The sequence below is a fragment of the Parasteatoda tepidariorum genome, chromosome 7 (genome assembly GCF_043381705.1).
Source record: "Parasteatoda tepidariorum isolate YZ-2023 chromosome 7, CAS_Ptep_4.0, whole genome shotgun sequence".
NCBI classification, from domain to species: Eukaryota; Metazoa; Arthropoda; class Arachnida; order Araneae; family Theridiidae; genus Parasteatoda; species Parasteatoda tepidariorum.
This window is the reverse complement of record NC_092210.1, coordinates 71,697,005-71,719,308: the sequence shown is the minus strand read 5'-3', so window position 1 is coordinate 71,719,308 and position 22,304 is coordinate 71,697,005. Positions and strand designations below refer to the sequence as shown.

General features: G+C 27.5%; 1 protein-coding gene across 1 annotated transcript in view; it reads right to left on the bottom strand.

Moving 5' to 3' along the window:
- Positions 1-901: 901 nt before the first annotated feature.
- LOC107440022 (solute carrier family 12 member 2) overlaps positions 902-22,304 on the bottom strand; it is an 86,110-nt gene continuing 64,707 nt past the window's right edge. Inside the window, exons 14-23 of the mRNA XM_071183816.1 lie at positions 21,016-21,127; positions 19,201-19,335; positions 19,023-19,129; positions 16,305-16,504; positions 14,961-15,173; positions 12,876-12,990; positions 10,374-10,460; positions 9,040-9,145; positions 8,841-8,908; positions 902-6,223 (exon numbers count right to left, since the gene is read on the bottom strand). Of these exons, the coding sequence (XP_071039917.1) occupies positions 6,088-6,223; positions 8,841-8,908; positions 9,040-9,145; positions 10,374-10,460; positions 12,876-12,990; positions 14,961-15,173; positions 16,305-16,504; positions 19,023-19,129; positions 19,201-19,335; positions 21,016-21,127 (1,279 nt within the window). The 3' untranslated portion in view covers positions 902-6,087. The remainder of the gene's footprint in view (positions 6,224-8,840; positions 8,909-9,039; positions 9,146-10,373; positions 10,461-12,875; positions 12,991-14,960; positions 15,174-16,304; positions 16,505-19,022; positions 19,130-19,200; positions 19,336-21,015; positions 21,128-22,304) is intronic.

Below are 22,304 nucleotides of genomic sequence, written 5' to 3'. Positions count from 1 at the left end.
TCAATTGAAATAGACTATGAATTCTTAAATTACCCATTAAATGGAGGGGAAAAAATGGTTATCACATTAGTTTTATTTTCACATGATTCTAATGTTTCCCAATTTAATCTAAATACTGCCATACTTTAGAAACGCAATACTTCAAGTGTACAAATATTAACTTCTCTAATTAATCTGATCACCCTAGTTGACTGCAATACTTTTCTTAATGAGTTTCTATGAAGAAAATCTGTTCTTTCCAGCACAAGAATTTCTGGTAGAAAGAAAAATAGGTAACAAATTGATGCATCCCCAATGAACCTCTAGCCAGTAATTAACCCTAATTTATTGTGAAAAAATTATTTTGAATTCATGTCTACTTATTAGCATATTTATGTTAGTCTTTCTAATCATTGAGGTTGCATTTTAGTGATCATTAGATCTAAAGTTATTTATTCTTTATGATAAGTATGTGAAAATATCGAATCATATATTGGAGAGTTAAAAAAAAAAAAAATTGCTTAAATTCTAATGATGAGTTTATGTTCTTATTGACCATAATATGCTTTGGATCAAAAATGAACTCAGTTTTTAAAAAATAGACATTCATTGACAGCAAACTATACTCCAACTGCAGGAGGAGTCCCTGGTTTATTAATGACAGGTTTTAAAAATTAACTATTATTTTCTGTCTTGCATTTTGCAATTCTAGAGCCATCAATGACAAGGAATATAAAAACCTATGCATTATATTTGGGTCATGTGTAATATCAATTTATGTAGGTCATTTTTATTTTCTTCCTGTGTCCAGGAAGAAATCACAACCCTGTTTCATGTTAGGTGGGAAAATGTAAAAAAGACATTCATTGATTGGTTTGGTTAGAAATGTAATGATATACCTTAAGAAATAAATACTAAGACATTCATGGTTTTAAAAAAAAAAACATTTATTACAAAAAATGAGATTCATAAAAATAAAATGAATAGCAATATTAAAACAAAGATCAATCAATGGTCTATAATTTTTGGACAGATTTCATTGAAGGCACAGTTTGAGTGTCTAAAGACCGGTTTTTTTTCATTTCATTTTACACACAGACGGTATGCAAATAATGTTATTAATATAAAGCACAGCAATCAAAATGTAAACCATTCACAAAAATACAGTTTTATCACAGTTATTTTAAAGGCTTTGCAAAATTATTCTGTTAACCCATACTTTAAATAGCCAAAAATATGCATAAAAGCTAATTATCAAATATTTAACAGTGATATTTACAAGGTAACCTAACTGGCAACCTGATTTAATAAATAGTTTTTTTTCCCCAAGTGAAATGTCCGATTCGTATGATAAAATGAATTTTTATTCCAGATTTATTTTAGGTGCAGGCTTTTAAAAACACTAACAAATTTTTAATGTAGGTTGCATCTTAGTTTGAGATCATTATATCTAAAGTTATCTTTATCATGTATGTGAAAATATCAAATCATACATTGGATAGTAAAAAAAGAATTGCTTTAGTTCTAATGATGTGTTTATGTTCCTGTTGACCATATATACTTTCTTGAGTTTTAAATCCTCTTAATATTCTTTTTCTTCGTGATTACATAGTGTTGGAAAAATGAGAAAATTGCAAAATATCATGATAAATATGCTTTGGATCAAAAATAAAGTCAGTTTTTAAAAAATGGGTATTCCTTGATAGCAAACTAGACCCCAACTGCAAGAGGAGTCCCTAATTTATCAATGGCAGGTTTTTAGAATGAACTATTATTTTCTACCCTGCATTTATTTAGGTGCCTCTATTTTAAACAATTGGAATCCTACTTTATTAGGCAATTCCAGAGCCATCACTGACACAAAATGCAAAAACCTGCAAATTATATTTGGGTCATGTGTAATATCAATTCATGTAGGTCATTTTTATTTTCTTATAGTGTCCGGGAAGAAATCACAACCCTGTTAGGAGGGAAAATGTAAATAAGACATTCATTGAATGGAATAGTTTGGTTAGAAATGTAATAATATACATTAAGAAATAAATACTAACATAGAGGTGCACAACTTTTGAATAAGGGCCGCACGTATATTTAATCATGTGGTAAATATGATAATTTTTATACAATCATTAGTGTTATAAGCATTAAATTTTTTATCCGTAAACTTAATAAAATATTTGCAGAAAATTAAATGCTTTTATTTGAATTTGTTTAAAAATAAAAAAATGTACTTTTTTTAAAAAACTTTTTTTTCTTTTTCACAATTAATTTGATATAGATATTGGGGGAGAAATATTAATTCTGACAAAAAAAAAATATAGAGAGCTTACAGAATGAGAGTGCAAAAAAATATATGCATTTAATAGAGTAATACAAATTTTTTTATTAGAGAAAATTTATAATGTTAAAACAAAAAATTCATTATGGTACAAAATAAAATTCCATATTGATATAGTATTATTTTTCTGATATTTTTATTTCTTGAATTATTATAGGTTTTTAGAATTTTAAATAGAAAACGTTTTATTTTTAGTTTTTTCCTTAAAAAAAAATAACTTACACTAAAAAAATTTAAAACAAAGTAAAATTATGAACTGTAAGCAATTTAAAAACTCTCATATTCCTCATGTTTTCGAATTTTTCATGGTGCAATAACATTGTATGAAAATATTAGGATTCAAAATACCATGTACAAATGCATGGTGCAATAACGAAACTATGAAAAAATAACTTATATGTACGAAGAAATATTCACAAATAAATTGTATCAAATAGTGATTATTTAAATTCGCGATTAGAAATTTGCGTGTCATATTAACATCGTAGTTAAAGTAACGAGATCGTCAATATCACAAAGAAAAGCATGGCAATAATTGCAAAAAATAAGATTAAATTAGTACAAATAAATAGCGCCAATAAATAGTTATTTAAATGAGCGATTTAAAATTCATACGTTGTTATAAAAATCGGTATTATTAAAACTTTTTGAGAATGCATGGCAGAAACTGCTGAAAACATGATTAAAAAACAATATGGATTAACAATGCAATCGGCACAAATTAAGTACGTCAAAAAGTGATTAATTAAATGCACGATTTATAACTCACGAGTCTTAATATCAAAATAAATCTATAAACCATATGAAAATAGTTATAAATGCCAAAAAATTATCTCAACATCACTAGGATTATTGATGAAATTTGAAGGGAAAAAAAACAGCTCGTCAAAAAATAATTATTTAAATGTGTGATTTGAAACAAGCGTGTTGTAAAAACATACCAATAACTTCATCTAAATAAAAGATGAAATTGGCACAAATAAAGCATATAAAAAGTGATAAGTTAAATGCACCATTTATAATTCACGAGTAGTAATAAAAGTATTGGGAATTTATAAACCACATGGAAATTAGTGGTTATAAATGCCAAAAAACACTTTAAAAGTCACTTGGATTTATGATGGAATAGCCAGAAAGTGATAAATTAGGTGCACGGAAATTAGTAATTATAAATGCCAAAAAAAAACGATCGAAACGTCACTTGGATTTCTGGTGAACACGGCAAAGATTACTCTAATTCGAAATTGGCTTATTCTAATATCATATTAAAAATATTGGGTCCTTTAAAAGCATGTGGAATTTCATAACAATCAATAAAAAAGCAATTGAGAAACAACAGATTCACAATAGAATCAGTGCGAATTGAGCATTGAAAAGTGATGATTCAAATATACGATTCAAAACTTTTGACATTCTTTAGTTTTTCTAAAATAAAAAATCATTACATTCAGAAGTTTCTACAAGCCGCACATCAACAGTCGGCGGGCCGCAGGTTATGCACCCCTACACTTAGACATTCATAATTTTAAAAAAAACAAACATTTATTACAAAAATGAGATTCATAAAAAAAAGGAATAGCAATATTAAAATAAAGATCAATCAATGGTCTATAATTTTTGGACAGATTTCACTGAAGGCACAGTTTGAGTGTCTAACTTTAAGATTGGTTTTCTTCATTTCATTTTATAATTTACAAATATTTAGTCAGACGGTAAGAAAATAATGTTATTAATATAAAGCTAAAATGTAAACCATTCACAAATACACAGTTTTATCAGTTATTTTAAAGACTTTGCAAAATTATTCTGTTAACCCTTACTCTAAAATAGCCAAAAATATACGTAAAAGCTAAATTGTTTATCAAATATATAACAGTGATATTTACAAGGTAACCTAACTATGTAAAGTGGTAACCTGATTTAATAAATTAGTTTAATTGTTTTTTTTAACAACAGTAAAATATTTGTATAATAAAATAATTTTTATTCCAGATTTATTTTAAGTGCAAGTTTCTCAAAACACTTTAACAAATTTTCAATTTCTTTTATTTCTTAGAATAATATACATTAATAATAAAATTTTAAAATTATATTCTAAATAATATACTGGTAACTGCTTATTTTAATTTCCAAAAAAAAAAAAAATATATAAATCTCATTTTATACATATTTAGAAAAAAAGCTAGTTAGATTTCAAATAAAACTTACAATTTACAAACATTAGCTGTTTTTATACAGGTTAGACTATACGAAAGAAAAAGTATTTGATAAAAAAAATAATTTTCAAAACGTAAATTTTAGAATATTTTAACTAGAGGTGCCACTCATCAAAATTCACAAGATCAAATTTTTTTTTTACTAATTTGTGAAATGCATCCTAGCTGCTGATATTATAAAAACATTAAAGAAATGTTTCAATAATATCAAATGCATCCAAACATTATTTAAAAAAAATAATAAATAAATAAATCCGGGAATAACTCAATTAAATTATTAAAGAGATTGAAATAATTTTTAATGAATGATACAAAGATATTTATTGAATATTAGAAAAAAAGATATCCATTGTACAATATTTGCTTTATTACTGTATCTTTTTTAAATAACAAATAAGTTAATGGACTCTCAACATCCAAATAAAATTTCATGGCTATTCAATTAAATGAAATAAAGTTTTTTCCTTCTTAAAATTATTTAAAGGTTAAAAAAGTTTATACAACAAGTCAGATACTATAGATAAAGTAACTCAATCCCTTCAATAAATTTTTGCAGACAGCCCCCGGTTTAACAAGTTACAATTTTAGAATTGTTAATCAAGTCTTAATTTTAAATCAAAATGCTGACAATCAAATATGATTCAACATCATTGCTTAATATTTGTTGAAAATTAAGTTATTGTTTTAATCTTACAATTGTGCATAATTAAAAATTTTGTCTAAAAAGTTTTTTTTTATCAGAGAAATCTATTTAGTGAATAGAAGAGTAACACTACTGTATTATTCACATGTTTATTAAAAAAAAAAGTTTAAAAAATTGAAAACACAAATTGTTTCAAAATCTTACACAAGTTCATATAAAAGAGATTAAAAGAGACTTTATTAAAATGGACAAATACAACACATTTTTTAATAAATAAGAAAATATATTTTAATTTTTTTTCTCTTCTTTTTTTATAAACATTAGGAACTAAAAAAAAATTTGCAAGCAAGTTGTAATTTAAGCATCATTCATTTCTAAAAAAGTATTTTACAATTCAATATTCAATAAACTACAATTGTTAGGAGATCAATAGTTAAGAATTTTAAAAAATTATCTTAAAGATACATTGCACCTCCTGTTTGATAAAAATAATCTTACTTTTTTCAGTTATATTGTTTCTTCGATTTAATTTGACTATTACTATTATTAAAAATTATAAGAATGAAAAGGCATCCAACACAAAAGGCACGACATGCAACCAGAAACAATAATATCACTTGCTTTAATACTGAAATTTTACAATGAATTGTATCTATACTTATCATGTATGCCTTTTTTAGAACAAATAAATTGTAATCATCAAAAAACTTAATTTATGTAAAAGTCACAATCTATTTAATATATACTTTATGTAAATATCATCAATATTAAATATTGGTCATAAGTAAATAATAATAAAATATTTACACATCATTAGTTTAAACAAACTGTTCTTCTAGGCATGTTTTATTTCTCATGCAAGCTTTTATTCTTCCTTATATTTTAAAAAAATAGTGTGGAGCTAAAAAGCATCATGAATAAAATGTAAGAACACTGGTTTGATTGCCTCTCACTAATAAAAATGGTGGCATGCCTCTAGTCAAGGTTTCTAACCAAGCCATGTACATGGGAGCTGAACATGTTCCTTTTCTGGGCATGGGCAAAGTCCTGCAATTTATAAAATTCATGGTTTAAAAACACATATATCTTAAAAAGGAACAAAAAAAATTATTAAACTATTGATTTTTTAAAAAATTAAGTGTGATTTTTAGATTTTACTAACAGCAGCTAGCTAGATTAGATAATTGAGGAATCCATATATTTTTAATAAACCTAAGAAAATTGATTGGGTGAGAGAATATCCTTCTGTATCAAGAAATTTTATACTCAACCTCTTATCTGCGTCTGTACCATAAATATATTTTATCTTAGCTAATTTAACAAACATACATGGCACTTGGGACTCAAGGTAACAGCCATAAAAAGTTTTGCAAGGGAAGCATAAGTGAGTAAAATTTTCATTAAATACCAAGCTTTTATTTTTGAAAAAAAAAAAAGAGAGTCGCCTGAGCATCAATGTATGGAGCAGTGACAGAATAACTGATTCCTAACTAAAAGGTTTCTGGTTTTAACCTTGTTGGAGGCTTATTTCTTAAAACTTAAAACAATTTTTCTTTAAGATAAATAAAAAAAAAATATTTATGAAATTTAGTAAGAAATGTAATTTTTACAGAAGTTTTTTCTAAAAAAAATTATTAAAGAAAATTCTTTAGAATTAACTACTCTTTAGATATATAGTCCATAAATGAGTTCATATTCTTAGTCTATAAATGACGTAACAATTTCAGTTCAATATTTTTAGCCCCTTCTCCAGTTTGTCTATAAGTGTCATCCCCTACCACCCACATACATATCGTCATGAAATAAAATAGATAGGTTATAAAATAGGATAAAAAAAAGCCGTATTCGGAGTTGTTAGACGGATTTCGCTCAAATTTTGCATTTTACTTGTTTTTTTCCCCACTGATTATGGCTATCCCCTTTTTTTGGATGTCCAAAATCTGAATCCGTCAAAAAAGAAAAAAAAAAAAAGGTATGTACCTTCAGAGGGAAAGTACAAAAAATAGTAATTTTGTGACTTCAAATATTATCTGAACTAAATAATTAGCATATTTGAGGTTACTTTTTCGAACCATAAAGATTGAGACCTTGAACGCAAAGATCTGATCAATAAATCAAAAGTTATTTGTTGGTCTTCTTTTGTGCACTGCACACTTGTAAGACATTGGTGTTATTTTTAATTTATTATTTTCGATGTACTTTAATTTCTTAGATGAAATAAAGAGCATTAAAAACTGAAGGAAATTGCAAGAATTTGAAGGTTAAATGAACTAAATAGAAAATGTTTTAGAATAACAAACTGGCTTATGTAAACATGAATAACTCCACATGTTTAAACATATGACAATTTTTTTTTTTTAAAAATCATTTTGAACATAAGTGTAAATTAAGTTCTGCAGCAAAGTCCATCTCCTCAAAGCAGAGAAGTAGTTACTACAGTAATAAAAAAATAGTTGCAGTTTCAGTTAACTACAGTTGTAACAATGTTGTTGTAGCAAACTACAAAAATAATATAATAGTTATAAATAAATAATAGTTTTTCTGCCCTCTGCTAAAATTTATTAAAAAGGTTTTTTTTTGATTAATTTTAAAAAAACATTACAGTATTACAAGAGATATGAGGCATATTTTTTAAGTAAGGGCCACTTCGTTGTACGCATGCCACAATAACTGCTTGTATCATGCCCTAGGATTCCTAGGGGAAAACTGTGCTTAGGGTGTTAGTTGTATAGGTAACTTGCACCGTCTGTTCCAAGCCTGAAAAATGTTCAAGATTATCTAATCGTCTGTCCCGTGCAAGGTATGGACAATGATACCTTTTTTGTCAGCGAGAAACCTGTCACAATAACGTTTATGTCGTGCCCCAGGGTGTCAGCTGTATAGGTATTCTGCAGAGTCTGTTCCTCGTATCTAAAATTTTCAAAATTATCGAATTCTCAGTCCCCTGCGAGGTATGGTCAGTGACATATTTTTTGTTGGAGAGAAGCCTGTTTGATTCAGATATTCACTGGCAGATTCGTGAAGTTTACAGAGCTACGAGCACAAGTGAAAGATAAGCATATAAATGGGTCAGAAACTTCAAAGCTGGCCACGACAACATCCATGAGCTCAGTTTGTCCATCTGTGATCATTGACTAAAAAATAGCTTCAGTTGAAACAAAAAGTGTTGAAAACAGATGCTTCGCCATAAGCACTCTGCCAGGCAACTTTCTTGAAGTACCTAGGTCAGTATTGACAATGATGATGAAGACGTTAAAGCAACCATGACCTCTTGGTTGTCAGAGAAGGTAGCAAATTCCAATGAATAGGATATTTTAAATTTAGTTGTAAGATATGACAAAACGTGGCAACTATTTTGCAAGATAGAGAAATGTGAGTAGAATCTGTAAATATATTTGGCTTTTGAAAATTTTCTTCCAATTGGTTTTTATTTACAACTCTTACTTAAAAAACAAGCCTCATACAATATCATGTCTCAATCAGCTAATCAAAACATAGGGGGAAAAATTTAGAATTAATGTTATTGCTTGTAAATAAATCAATATATTTACAAATAATGCAAAACAAAGTTATATCAACAAATTTTTATCAGTTATATCAAATATTATAAACACAAAATCCCTATGTATTCGTTATCCTTAAAAAAACTGAAAAGAAAACTTACATGACAACTAAAGTTGCGTCTTGTGAATGCTGTATCAGCAATTCTCTTAAACGGATATGACGATTTGTCTATACAAAGAGAATACAATTAAAATGGATGTTATTATCACAAAAATAATGTTTAAATATTCAAATTTTTAGTTCACATATTATATCAGGAGTTTTGCAAATAAATAAAAATTCAAACTACACAAACTTACTTTGTCTTTAAGAGCTAAAATTTCAGACATTGTTATCAAACTAGAATCATCTTTTTCATCATCTGTTTCTTTCCATGGATTTATAATTCTTTCAAAATCTTGTTTACTACAAAAAAAATATTAAGAAAATTCATAATAGCTTTCAGTGGAAAAAAATAACTCAAATTTCACTTAAAATTTTTCTATAGAGATTGCTTGCAAGCAATATGAACAAAGCTGATACTACACATGAATATATAGGACAGATTTCATATACTAGATACAAACTATATGCACTTGTAAAGAATTTAAAATAAATTTAGTTAGAGAATAAAAAAATCTTGTGACAGAAATTGTAATTTTAAACAAATTATTTTGCATTTTAAAAATACAATTTTTTTTTCTGGATCAGGGGTAAAGCAGAGTGTATAAAGAGTAACAATAAGTAATCAACTAAGAATGAAAGGTTATAATTTCTAAAATAAAAATTATATTTAAAAAGTTATATGTTTTTAATAATGGTCTTATCTCATTAACAATATACCTTGTAATATTTAAAAAAAAGAAGAAATTTATTAGAAAAAAGATTTATCTGTTGCACAGACTCTGGAATGGAGAATGAAGAAATATCCACATGTTATCGTGATTGCTTGCAAAATCTGAGCCAGGGAAAGAGAAAATTCAAAATCGAAATTTTTGTCTATTTTAACTTAACATATGAGCACAATTAGACTTTCTATTTTGTAACAATGCTTTAACTTACCAGCTATAGTGCATCAAATACACCAAACCTCACAGAGGGGATGCAAAAAAAATTATGATACAACTTTTAGAAGATGTAAATCTCCAGCATAAAATAAATAAATAAAAAACAAAATAGCACATCATTAGATTTTTTGTAGGCAAAATTAAACTAAACTATTATTTGATTATATTTCTTTATGTGAACATGATCATTTAATATTATTTGATATTAATGTTATGTTAGTTGTTCCATTTTTTAAATTCTTTTGAAATACAAGCAACGTTATTCAATTTACAGAGCTGCTTCTTTTATCATAACCTTACCGAAGAGTTATTTTATATGCTCTACTCAGCATAATGAATTAGTACACATCAAAGAGAATATTGTGTCTTTACATTAGTTTAAATTGGAATCTGTTTGTTAAAAAAAAACTCCAGAAATTTGGAATGTCTGCTGAGGTCTAAAGAACCGTAGTTTCCGAAGTCTGTAGAAACATACCCTTAAACACTGAAACTAAAAACTAGCAAATAAAACAATCACACACAAAATCATAATTTCATTTACACAAAACAAACAAGCTTTATATGCACAAAAACAAAATTTTATTTACCTGCACTCTTGTGGTGGTTTAGTAATATCAGGAATAACCATCACATCAGAGTAATCAATACGGAACTTATTCAACAAAGCAGCCATGCTAAAATTAAATAAGGGACGAAACATTGTTACACATTATTAAGGATTACATGAAATACAGTAAAAAAATTCAAAACAAACTAATCAAATTAAAAAAAGAAAAAAAAAACATTGTGCCAATATAGCATACTTTTATGAGATTATGCCAATGGACAAAAGGCTTAAATATCTGATAAGTTAAAACTTTTAAAAGCATTGTCAATTTCACAAAATTTTTCCACCTAGTTAAAAAAAATTTCCACCTAATAAATTACTAAAAATGAATAATTCTCAATTTTGTCACGTTTCTTTTGAGCTCAAATAATGCAATGTTGGAGTAAATTTGCCTCTATTAAAAAATTAAATCACAAATACCTGTCTTGATATTGACATTTCGAAACATTTTATTAACTAAAATCACAACACAAGGGTCCTCGCTAAAGACTTCAAATTATTAGCGAGTAAATTAACCTATTATCAATAAGAAGAGTAAATGAGCAGTGAATAGGAGAGAGCATAAAAAAATTTAGGTGCTGTTTTAACGTCCTTAAGATAAAAACAATATGAATGGGTTAGGGTTAATTTTTGATAACTTCTTTCACTAAAGCAGTAATATAGGATGATAAACTTGATGCAAAATTATGTTATTGACTCAAGAAAAAATATTTTCTGTAAAAATAGCTGAATGATAATATGCATCTTACTACCAATTAATTTGTTTTATTGATGGAAAGCATAGGTGAAAATTTTGCCATGAGATAGCATAAAATGGAAACGAATGTGGAGATCTGTAGTTCTCTTTATATTTACATAATCTCTCGTTGCTTTCGTTATCTGTACTCAATATAATTGTAAATGGTTATGGGATGTATCGAACGGAAATTACTTGTAATCGAATAAAAAGTACATGATTTGTTGTAAAAAATTTCCTTTGACCTTTTTTTCTCCACATTAATGGGAGTATATATTTTTCTTTTCGGTAGAAAAAATTCATTCTACAATCCTTCAAAGGTCAAATAAAATGAATTTCAAAATTGTATGAAGTTGAGAAAAGATAATTTCAGGTGACATTTATCACAGGATATTGAAAGTATTTTTATTCCCTTTATTTGATAGCATTTATTTTTTCACTGTCACTAATAGGGACAAAATGGTTATTATAAAACTTATTAGTAGTCATATTTTTAAATTTCATTGCAGCATGAGGGAAAAGGCACTCTTATTTTAGTCTTAAAATAAGAGTTATTTTAGTCTTCATAGTAAAAATAATGCATTTTATAATTTAATGCAAATAATATTTTAATCGTTTAAGACAATTGTGAAGTTAATTTCTCTCTGGGCATAATAGAAAACATTAAAATAGAAAGCATTAAGATAAAAAATAATAGAAAACATCAAAGTGATATAAATAGAAAACTAGATATAAATAGAAAACATGAAGATAATTTACAAATTGATTGAATGTAGGGTTTAGTGGCACAAGGTCCAAAGGAGGACATGCTGCGCCAAACAGTACGATAAAATAGTTTAAAAGTCTAAGTGCATTCAAATTTAATTGTAATACATTTATAACTGATAAAACAGTACTAGCAGGTGAATAAGACAAGATTAATTATTTAAATAAAATCAGATAAAAAGTATGAATAAAATCAGATATAAAGTATGAGTACAGTATAATATGTAGTAAGTAAAGTGGATGAAGGTGATAAGATATTTACAAAAGTGTATAAAACAGTAGACGTGTTAAAATTTTTATATGCAGTTAAAAATACCAATGACACGTAAAAATGCTGAGATCATGTCNCTTGACCCTAGTCAACAGATGACGATTGTGACCAGCCGATTGATGCACACAGGCCAATATGCACCTCCCGTTTACCTGAAGCACGGGCCAAAGCAGTGTATTGGGGTACCAAGATGCCCCTCAACTGCCAGGATCCCCTTTTCCAGGGACACGGGTCTCCACGCACGGCAAACACGCGGGTGGTCTCTTCCCATCTGGGTCCGTTACAACAGGGTGGTAACCAAACACAGATGAAAAGCCCTTACCAGTAAATTCGGCAACCACGACAAGGGGGAAGGGAAAGGGGAAAGTTGGAGTAAAGGGAGAGGAAACGGAAGGGAGGACAGATCACTAGGGTACCCCGGGGCGTGACTCCCTGTGTTTACCTAACGAAGGTAAACCCCCTCAGGGGTCAGAGTAAATAAAAGAGCATTAAACATCTAACAAAATAATTTATGATTTTCTAGTGTTTTTAAAATATTTACTGCTAAGAAAAACATAAAGCTGAAGATTAANAATTTCAACCTATTTTGACAGATTTTAAGCAGCAGTTTTGTAAACAGTTTAACAATAATATTATTATTAAAATATTTAATTAACTTATTAAAAAAATTAAAACTTAATTAGCTTAACACATTAAATAGTGAAACTTACCTCCTCTGTTCTCTTTCTAGTTCATCTTTTTTATTAGCCAAGGATAAAACTCTGAGTTTGCAACCACTCCACTGAGCATGATTTATAAGAAGGTATGGAATAAGCATTGTTAGACCTAAAAGCATATGAAATTCTCAAATTTCAAAAACGTTATGAAAAAAATATTATCACACAAGAATTAAGAAAAGAAACAATTTCAATGGTTTTACTAATCAAAATAATAATTTAATTTTACTGCAAAGCCTTATCGTTGAATTTATATTTTAACAATGTACAAATATAAAAAAGAAAGAAATCTGATTTTGGAACTTTGTCTTTAAAACTGATATCTTTATACCATCAACATAACTGATTTTTAAAGAAAAACAAACCAAATTTATCTAGATAAAAATAAAATCTATAACAATGTCAAACATAGAATACTTTGGTTAAGTTATTATTTCATTATCCAAGTTTATATTTTGGACACATAAGTAAGATGTGAAACAAAGTAGCAAGCACATGTTGAGTTTACAGCTGCGGTTACAGAAAAGGTAAAAATCTTTAGATCCAAAATAATTTTGTTGATACATGCATTACTATACTTTATTGAACATTGGAACTTCATAAAGAATATTAAGTGATAAAGAATTATTAAACAATAATTACAGAATCTCTTCCTCTTAAGGAGTAATTTTTCTAAGTTTAAAATCTGTTCTCTATTGTTTAAGTAATCTATATTCAATGTTACTTTAAAACTAAAAACTTGAGCCACCAAGAAACTTTAAGATTGTCCAAATTTCAATAAGAAATAAATTATGGCAAAATATATTCTCTTATTAATGAAATTAGAATTTATAGAAAGAAATTTTAATGAGATACAAATATGCTAAATTTTAGTTTATAAACTAAGCATGTAGTTCTCAGTAAGCATTAAAATAAATATTTTGATACAAAAATATATATTATGCCTTTTAATGTTACAAACTTATTGATTTTATCAAAAGATTTTATTTCAGGTAAAGACAAAACATAGGAAACCTCAATGATCAAATCAAACTAAAACTTTATTAGCTGACTATTTCCTCCAGCAAATGTTTTCTCACCTAATTGTAAAACTTATGCCACTATTTTTAAAATATTATAAAATACTTTTATAAGCTGGAAGAAAAAAATAATAACATAGAAAAGAGAAAATATTTTGAAAAACTTGAAGAATAAAGATTTATTAGATTTTTAAAATTGTCATAATAATGTAAATCATAGATTTGATACTAAAAAACAGACTTCCCATGATGATGTAACAACACAGAAATGGCTTATGACCTTCCATCCATGGCAGAATTGCGGAGGGAGTGTGACGTTATGTCAGAACTTTGATTTTTTTTTCAGAAAGATTTTTCATTTGGGAAACAAAAAATTTTGACTTTCCTTTAAGCCCAAGTTTTCTTAAAACAATAGTTGCTTTCCAAAAAACTTTTCTGCATGAATACAACAGCACGAATTGTCATAAAATCGAACACGTCAAAACTGAAATTCAACATTCACGTATTATAACAGCTCTTTAAAAATAATGAAGTTTGAATAACCTTGAGAAAAAAGCCGAAAAATCTTGAATAACAGACGGAAAAATTATCATCCAACAACTTGAAAGTACGATGGAATTATCACGACTTGAACGTGTCAAAAATGATAATTCAAATGTCGTAATTATTTAGCATTAAAATATCATAATTTGAAAAACCAGAACCATCTTCTAAACGTTATGACATTAGGGATCGTAACGAATCGAATGCAATAGAACCGGATAATTAAACATTTAAATTCACATGCCATATTAGCTGACAGCCGAAATAGCCGCAAGAATATCAGTGTAACTAAATATTAACTTTCATTAAAACAAAAATTTCTGTGAAAAAACGATTTATTTAAAAACACATTAAAATTTAAATAAATTAAAAATATCTTGCCGAAAAATATTAGTGATAGTGAGATTTGTTACAGAAACCCTGAAAAAATTCTGCCATGTGGAACCTAACTTCGAATCTGAAAAATAGAACCGTTATTTTTATTCAAGAATACCTATGTTTTTTCTTTTTCACTAACCTCCATCATCGTAAAGCCACCAAACATCAATGGTTCCTTTCTTTTGTTTCCTCTGAAATTGATTGACACAGGACAGAACATCTTTAGGAATGGCTTTAGACAAGCCGCGCACCACTTGGCTGCTGTTGCCAGATTGATTTCCTCCTACATCTCCGGAATACTTCCTATCAGCAGGAGGTGTAGACGGAGGCGTTGTTTCTGGGGAGCTTTCAGCTTATGAAGGTAGAATAAGTGAAGTTAGTAAATGGTTTTATTTCTTTAGCTAAACATTCAAACAAAAGGAATGAAAACACAGGTAGCAAGCTATCTAAAGGTAAATTTTCCGTTAAAAGCGAGTAATAAAGTGAAACTTTTTCTTACATTATTTTTCTTACTTTATTTTAAAATAGCGTAATTTAAAAATCATATAACAAACTTTTTTAAATTTTGAAGACATTGAATTTCATATTGATAATATTCTGCATTTTATTTCAATTTTTACAGACAGTAAAGCAGAAACTTTTTATTTCCTACATTAACCCTAGATAACTAAATTTAAATCATTGTTAAATAAAAATGAGCTTATTTTTATGTTTAATTCATTTAACATCTAATAAATTAGTGTAGCACAAGGGAAACACTTAAATTTTGATTAAAATATAGATAAAATGAAAGAATTTAATATTGACAATCTTAAGATTTTAAATGTTAAGGTAACAGTCAGACTTTGTTAAATTTATAAAGTTGGTAGTCTATTTGATAAATGTTATTTAAATCTATTATATCAAAAGAGTTAACTAAAAACAGTTTTTCAAAACCTAAAATATTTACTACAGTATATTTAATGCAGTCTCTAGTTACAATTTATTTATTTCTGCCTCAATGGGGTCAAAGAAGAATACTTCAGACAATGTTGAAAAAAAAATCTAATTATTTTTCGTACAGCTAATTATATTATGGCCAAATATTTTGGTAATAAGCTAATATTATATTTTGATATCAACAGTGTAACATTTTGGTTTAAATGAAATATTTAAAAATTTTCTAGCCATGACATTTTTTTTAAATAATATTAAATAAAAAGAGAACACACAGCAGACATAATTGGTCACAACTTCCCAACAAAAATCGGATAATAAAGAAGTTTCGGGGGATGACTGTAAACAAATAAAGTATTGGGTATAAAAATATGCAAGTTAAGAAGAAAAAAAAGATTCGTTTTTCCATAGCATTTTAACCATTTTTCAATATAGGTTATAAGCATTCATCAAAATTTTTTTTAAGGGCTTATACATTATAAGTTGAAACACAATAAGTAATTAGCTTTTCAATTAATATAAAGGCGCTATCAAATAATAAAAATACCTTGAGACAACTGAGCACTAGATGGATCTCTAGTCATTCCTTCTCCTTGTTCAGTACCCTTTAGGAAGGACAGGCGCCTAGCTTTCTTGCCATTAGTGGCTGGGAGCTCAGCAACATCCTCAATGTCATTGTACTCAGAATAATCCAAACCCTCTTGCAATCGCAGTATACCCAGCGACAAGTGCTTGTCAAAAGCTTCACTGCAAATAAGCAATACACTTGATACTCAACAGATATAGTTTTAAAAGACTTATTCTTTAAATAACATTATAATTTAAATACATTTTTGAGAGAATTATCCAAGAGTCATAACCACAAATATTAAAGAAAATTTTCCTTTTTTTCTGAAAATAACTATTAATTTGTTTGCTTAATCGGTTGTATGAATAATTTTTAATAAGTATTTCTTATTATTTCATTAAATGATCAAAATCACTTTAAATTATGAACTTCAAAAATTTTTGCATTTTAATTATTGTAATTTTATAAATCAAAATAGCAACTAAATAGTGTCCTAAAAAATGAAACTTTTTGGAGTAAGATTTATTTATTCATTTAATGTTTTGCTTTGGAAATATTCCATTGCTTTCATTTAAAGTTGAGGCTTTATTTTAAAAAAATATTTAAATTAAAATTTATACAGTTCATTTTCGCACAAAAATATATTTGGAAAATTATAATTATAAGCCATTTTTAAACTGCTTAGATTGAACAGTTCAAAAGATTTGTTTAAATACAGAGTAAAAATAGAGTAAAGGAGAAAAAAAGGAGTCTTAATTTAACTACTATAACAATAGCTTCCAAAGAGTGACCCTTTTTATAGTTTTAATGTTCAAAATCTAAGTTTGTGAAAAAATTTATATTACTTTTTACAAAAAAAAAGTATGTTTTTGTGACTGATTTCGTAAAATAAATTATCACACCCAACTAATTAACATACTTCAGCCAGCCTCTTGAATAACAATTTCTTTTTAATACATAAGAATCAGATTATGAAATAAAAAGAAGGTGGAACCATACATTATTTTTTTATTTTAAGCACTGTACATTTTAGAGTAAAAAATAGTTATTTCCTCTAAATACAAAGAAATTTTATAAGTTTACAATTTTCTTTCTCATCAAATATCAATCATCAAAATCTCAAATAGAAATCATCAGTTTTTTTTTTTTACTGTGAGCCTATTCCTTGCACTTGTTTTCTCTCTTTATGTAAGAGAAGTTTCTTTCAACCGTTGCAGAGCTTATTGGAATTACCAAGATAATTTTAGCCTGTATCGAAAATTGAGGAAAATCCTCACAATAATCCTTAGTTACAAGTGTTACAAAATCTTACAGATCAAGAGTTTTTAAGTTTATTAACAAACACATAAATTGCAACATTTTTTAAAAGCTAACTTTTGACCAAAAACTTCACATTTAGGACATCTATGAATGTGTTTAAGCTTTCCACACCATATCCATTTAAATAACTTTGTATTAAAGGATAGTTATTTGGCTAAAATATTACAGAGAGTGCATTTAGAATAACCAATGATTCTTTTGAAAATCGTTTGTTCAAATTTTAAATTACTTTATTTATAAACAGAATTTTGACACTTCCTAAATTCCATTCATTCCATTTTGTTGTAGCTCTTGAAGAGAGAAATTGTAGATTCATCACTCTATTCATTAGTAAGTACAAGCTTCCAATGTAGAAATACAGGATACTACAAGAGGCCAGATTTTAGAAAATATAACATTTTCATGCTGAAACAAATTAGTCAATTTCTTAATTAGCTCTCAAGAATATCTGAGCATACTGTTTAGTTTCTACAACAGACTTTCAGCTTTTGTATCTCAGAGTTTTCTAATACATGGGAGGTTTCTAAAATTGAAGGATAGGCTTTGTAAGTTGCTGTTGCAGCATTGCAAACACCGAGCCATCTAATTTGTTTCAGTTCCTTCAATCTGATATTGCTGCTATTATTAATCTTGTAGATTTCATATAAAACATCAATAAAAAAATTAAAAACTTGATTAAAATCAAATTAATGTTTTCAATGGCAGGTATTGCCTTCGCAGCCTGAGACATATTCTTGAAGGATAAGCTTTGTTAGCTGCTGTTGCAGCATTGTAAAAGCTGAGTCATCATTGAATTTGTTTTAGTTTCTTCAATTTGATACTGCTGCTATTATTAATCTATTGCTATTATTAAAACATTTCCTCATCTCTTTATTCTAACAAAATTTTGTTCCTCATTTCAGTTGATAATTTGTTTTGTCACCATTTATTTAAAGAAATAACTGTTTTAAAGAAAAATATAGAACATATCTGTACCCTGGACGGAAACGGCTCTGAACAAATCGGAGTGGTCGACAGAAAGGGGTTGCAGAAACCAGCTAACCATAGAATTTCGTAGGGATAATTGGGTACTGAGAATAAGGATGGGCATTTTGCTTTTTCCTCAACCCGCAAAAGTTTTGTGAAAGGTGCGTCCTTTCCTTCACAGAAATATTTTACATACTGTTAAATTTTTTGCATTTTACCCCATAAAATTTTCGGAACCCGAGGACTTAAAGAGTTGCCAAAGTTGCATTCTGACATTTACAACTTTTCATAAAAAATCCATTATAGCATGTAAAAACAACTCTGTGAATTGCATAAAACTATTTCTGAAAAGAAAAATTGAAAATGAGAAAACTTCATTTAAACAGAAATTATTAGGGAAAAATGTCATACTGTATAACATTGAAGTATTCTTGAATGTCTTCAATTCCACCCTCCTGCCAATTTGATTTCCAGCCCATGAAGACGATGTTGGGCTTCATTTTTCCTATTCCAGTGGACTGCAAAATGTTGAATTATTATGCACTATGTGTGATTACACATTGAGTCAGTCATTGTTCAAAATACTGACCTGAATGAGTGCCCTGGCAGCCCTCGAAAAGCATTCATCCTCTATGAGTGTGTAGAAAGCTTTGATTTTCCTCTTGTTCAGGAATCCATACGCTTGCCTCGAATAAGCATTCCTCATCCTCTGAGTGATGGGTTCCTTTAAAAGAAGTGCATTTCAATAAAAGTGAAGCAAACATGCATGCAATAAAACCAATTTCAGAATAATTGAGAGGTTTTAATTTGATAGTGATGAAAATCTAGATAAATGAAAAACTTTAAGCCTTGCTCATCAAATCTCTTCCAATAATACGAACGGCACAGTGAGATCTATATTGGATTGCACTTGTTTTTTTAAACTTAAACAAGAAAAATCGAACTATTATTCTAAATAATGATAAAAATACTGTAAAAAATTAATATTTGAGCCAAAATAATTAATTTGGGACATAATTTTTCACTTAAAGTAAATGTAAATTTACATTAGAGACATCATGTAAACTAGTAATAAATTAAAAATTGGAGAGCAAAATTGCATTCATTGTAGATCATGGATTCCACATAAAATTTCTTCAGAAATATTTTTTTCAATAATTGACTTTCATTACATATGTTAGTAACTATATTTTTTATTATACAGTAGACTCTTGATTATGGTCAGGAAATACATTCCCCCGTATAAGCAAATATCCCAGATAATCCAATTAATGCAAATTCTCATGAAAAAATTATAGAAAATGTAAACTTATTATACCTTAAAGCATTATTAATTAAATTAATTCGAAAGAAAAAAATTCGACATTTAGTGTTTATTTCATTAAATATTTAATGTTTCAAGGTTTTAATTGCTCTTCTAATACATTCTTTTTCAGCAATCTGAAATTCTAGCAAGTTCAAGTAGCTCTTGGTTATTGTTTTTTATCCCCTTTGTTTCATAGTGTCTCCCACCGTTAGATCACAAATCTCATAATCATGCAATAATGATTTAACTGTTTTCCAGCTTTTGATTTTCACTTAAGATCTCTTTTGCATTTCTTCATGTTAACCATATGAACAAAGTGTTCATACTGTTAAACATGGAAAAATTTTAATCTGAACAACACTGATTCTGCAAGGATCGGTGAATCATGACTCTTTGGACCACCTTGGCACTTCTCTCTCTCTTTTTTTTCAATCCTGGATAAACCGATCCTAGTAATCAAAAGTCTACTGTATCAAGAAACATCATTATGTCTAATAGTTGAATGAAAGAAATAAAGTATAACACTGTACACAAAAAAAAATTTTCTGCATAAATTACAAAAAGGGGTCCACTATGAACCCTACATCAAAACAAAATATTTATTTACTGATTTAAAAAAATTAAAAATTATAATACAAGTAGTGATATCTCGCATCTATTATCATCATTGTTTATGATGGCTCGCATATAAACATACTTTCTCATGTACTACACTTACCACACTTCCCTGTTGTAGAATATATAAAAAGATTTTTTTCTTTCAGAATTAAAAAAAAAGAAAGTATTATATAGTGTTTGGTGAAAGTGTGCAATGACTAAGAAAATTAGCAGATTTTATAATGCAATTATATTTCTATTAATCACTAAACAACTTTTATACCTGTGTAATATATATTATTCCCTGAAATACACACAGCTTTTGATATTAAAAATATGACATTTCATACATATTAGCTAAACTATCTTCTACTTTCTTATATCGTAAATGTGTCAAAGTCTTAATTTCAACAGACATTTAGTAAATTACAGTGACATTATTTTTTCGTTACATATAGAAATAGTTAATGCAACTAATAATTAAAATCCAAATAATTTTACTTTAACAATGTGAGCACAAATAAGCAGCCCAATTTTCTTAGTTATACTGTGAGTAAAATCTGTCAGTGGAGGTCTACTACTTGGACATCCAGTCAACACCAATATTTGAGGTCTATAAGAAGAAAAAAATAAATGAATAAAATAAAATTTATCTGACTGAATTTTAAAATTGTTTTAATGAATTGATACTTGTCATAAACATTGAAACAAACTTGTACCAGCTGAAAAAATTGACACATGGAATTTTTATAACCCAAACATAATAAGTGATCATGAGATGTTATATGCTAAAATAGCTACAAGCTCTTTTTTTTAAAATTTAACAAAAAATATGTAAATAAAAGTAGTGTTATATGGCATCCATTATTGTACTTATACCACCATGGCAACATTAATTATAACAATGAATAATCCAATAATCAACACCTAACTTGATTATTGGATTAGTGAAGGGAATTTTGCTTTACCTGGGCTTTACATTGAATATTTTTTCTAATATAATTTAAATTTTTAGAGAAATCAACAAAGTTTTTATTTCCTACACATGGAAACTACAGTCTGAGACAACTTTTAGAATCACAAAAACAATGTTTTTGGTGAACACTGTTCTAAACAGTGTCCACCAAATGTAAAGGAGCTAATAATATTCTCGAAAAAATTATTTTAATTTCTCTCATTTTATTAATGGAATCCTTATATGTAAAGTTTATTTTTAAACTTTAAACTTTATTTTTAAGTTTGACATTTGAATTGGTTTTACAATTCAAATGTCAAACTTAAAAGTAAAGTTCTTTTGGCAAGTAGGAAAAAATTATTGAACGTGAGTCTTTATTTGAAACAGAATTTCTAGTACATAATAAGAATTTACTTCTTTGAATATTAAAAAAATGCATATTCTGTAAAAATATGCATTTTTTTTTTTAAATTGCGTTTTTCTTTTTATATGAACCTTACCCCCCTCCATAAAAAAATAATAATAGTAGTTTTCTATAAATTTAAATATTCTGATGACTCAATGTAATTTCAACTTATAATAATGCTAAGGGTTTTGAACCAATATATTATTAGTTGTCACCACAAAATATCTGAAAAGTCAAACAAAAAAACAATACAAAATAAATTGCTGTGTAGAATTTGATGAAAGGTAAGAAATTACATATACATTTTTTAAAACTCAATTTACACAAAACTTTTATTTAAAAAAACGCTAAAGACTGTTTGAAGAGGCAATAATTCAAGTGACATACACGTAACAAAAAATAAATTAATAAATAAAGGATATTTACATA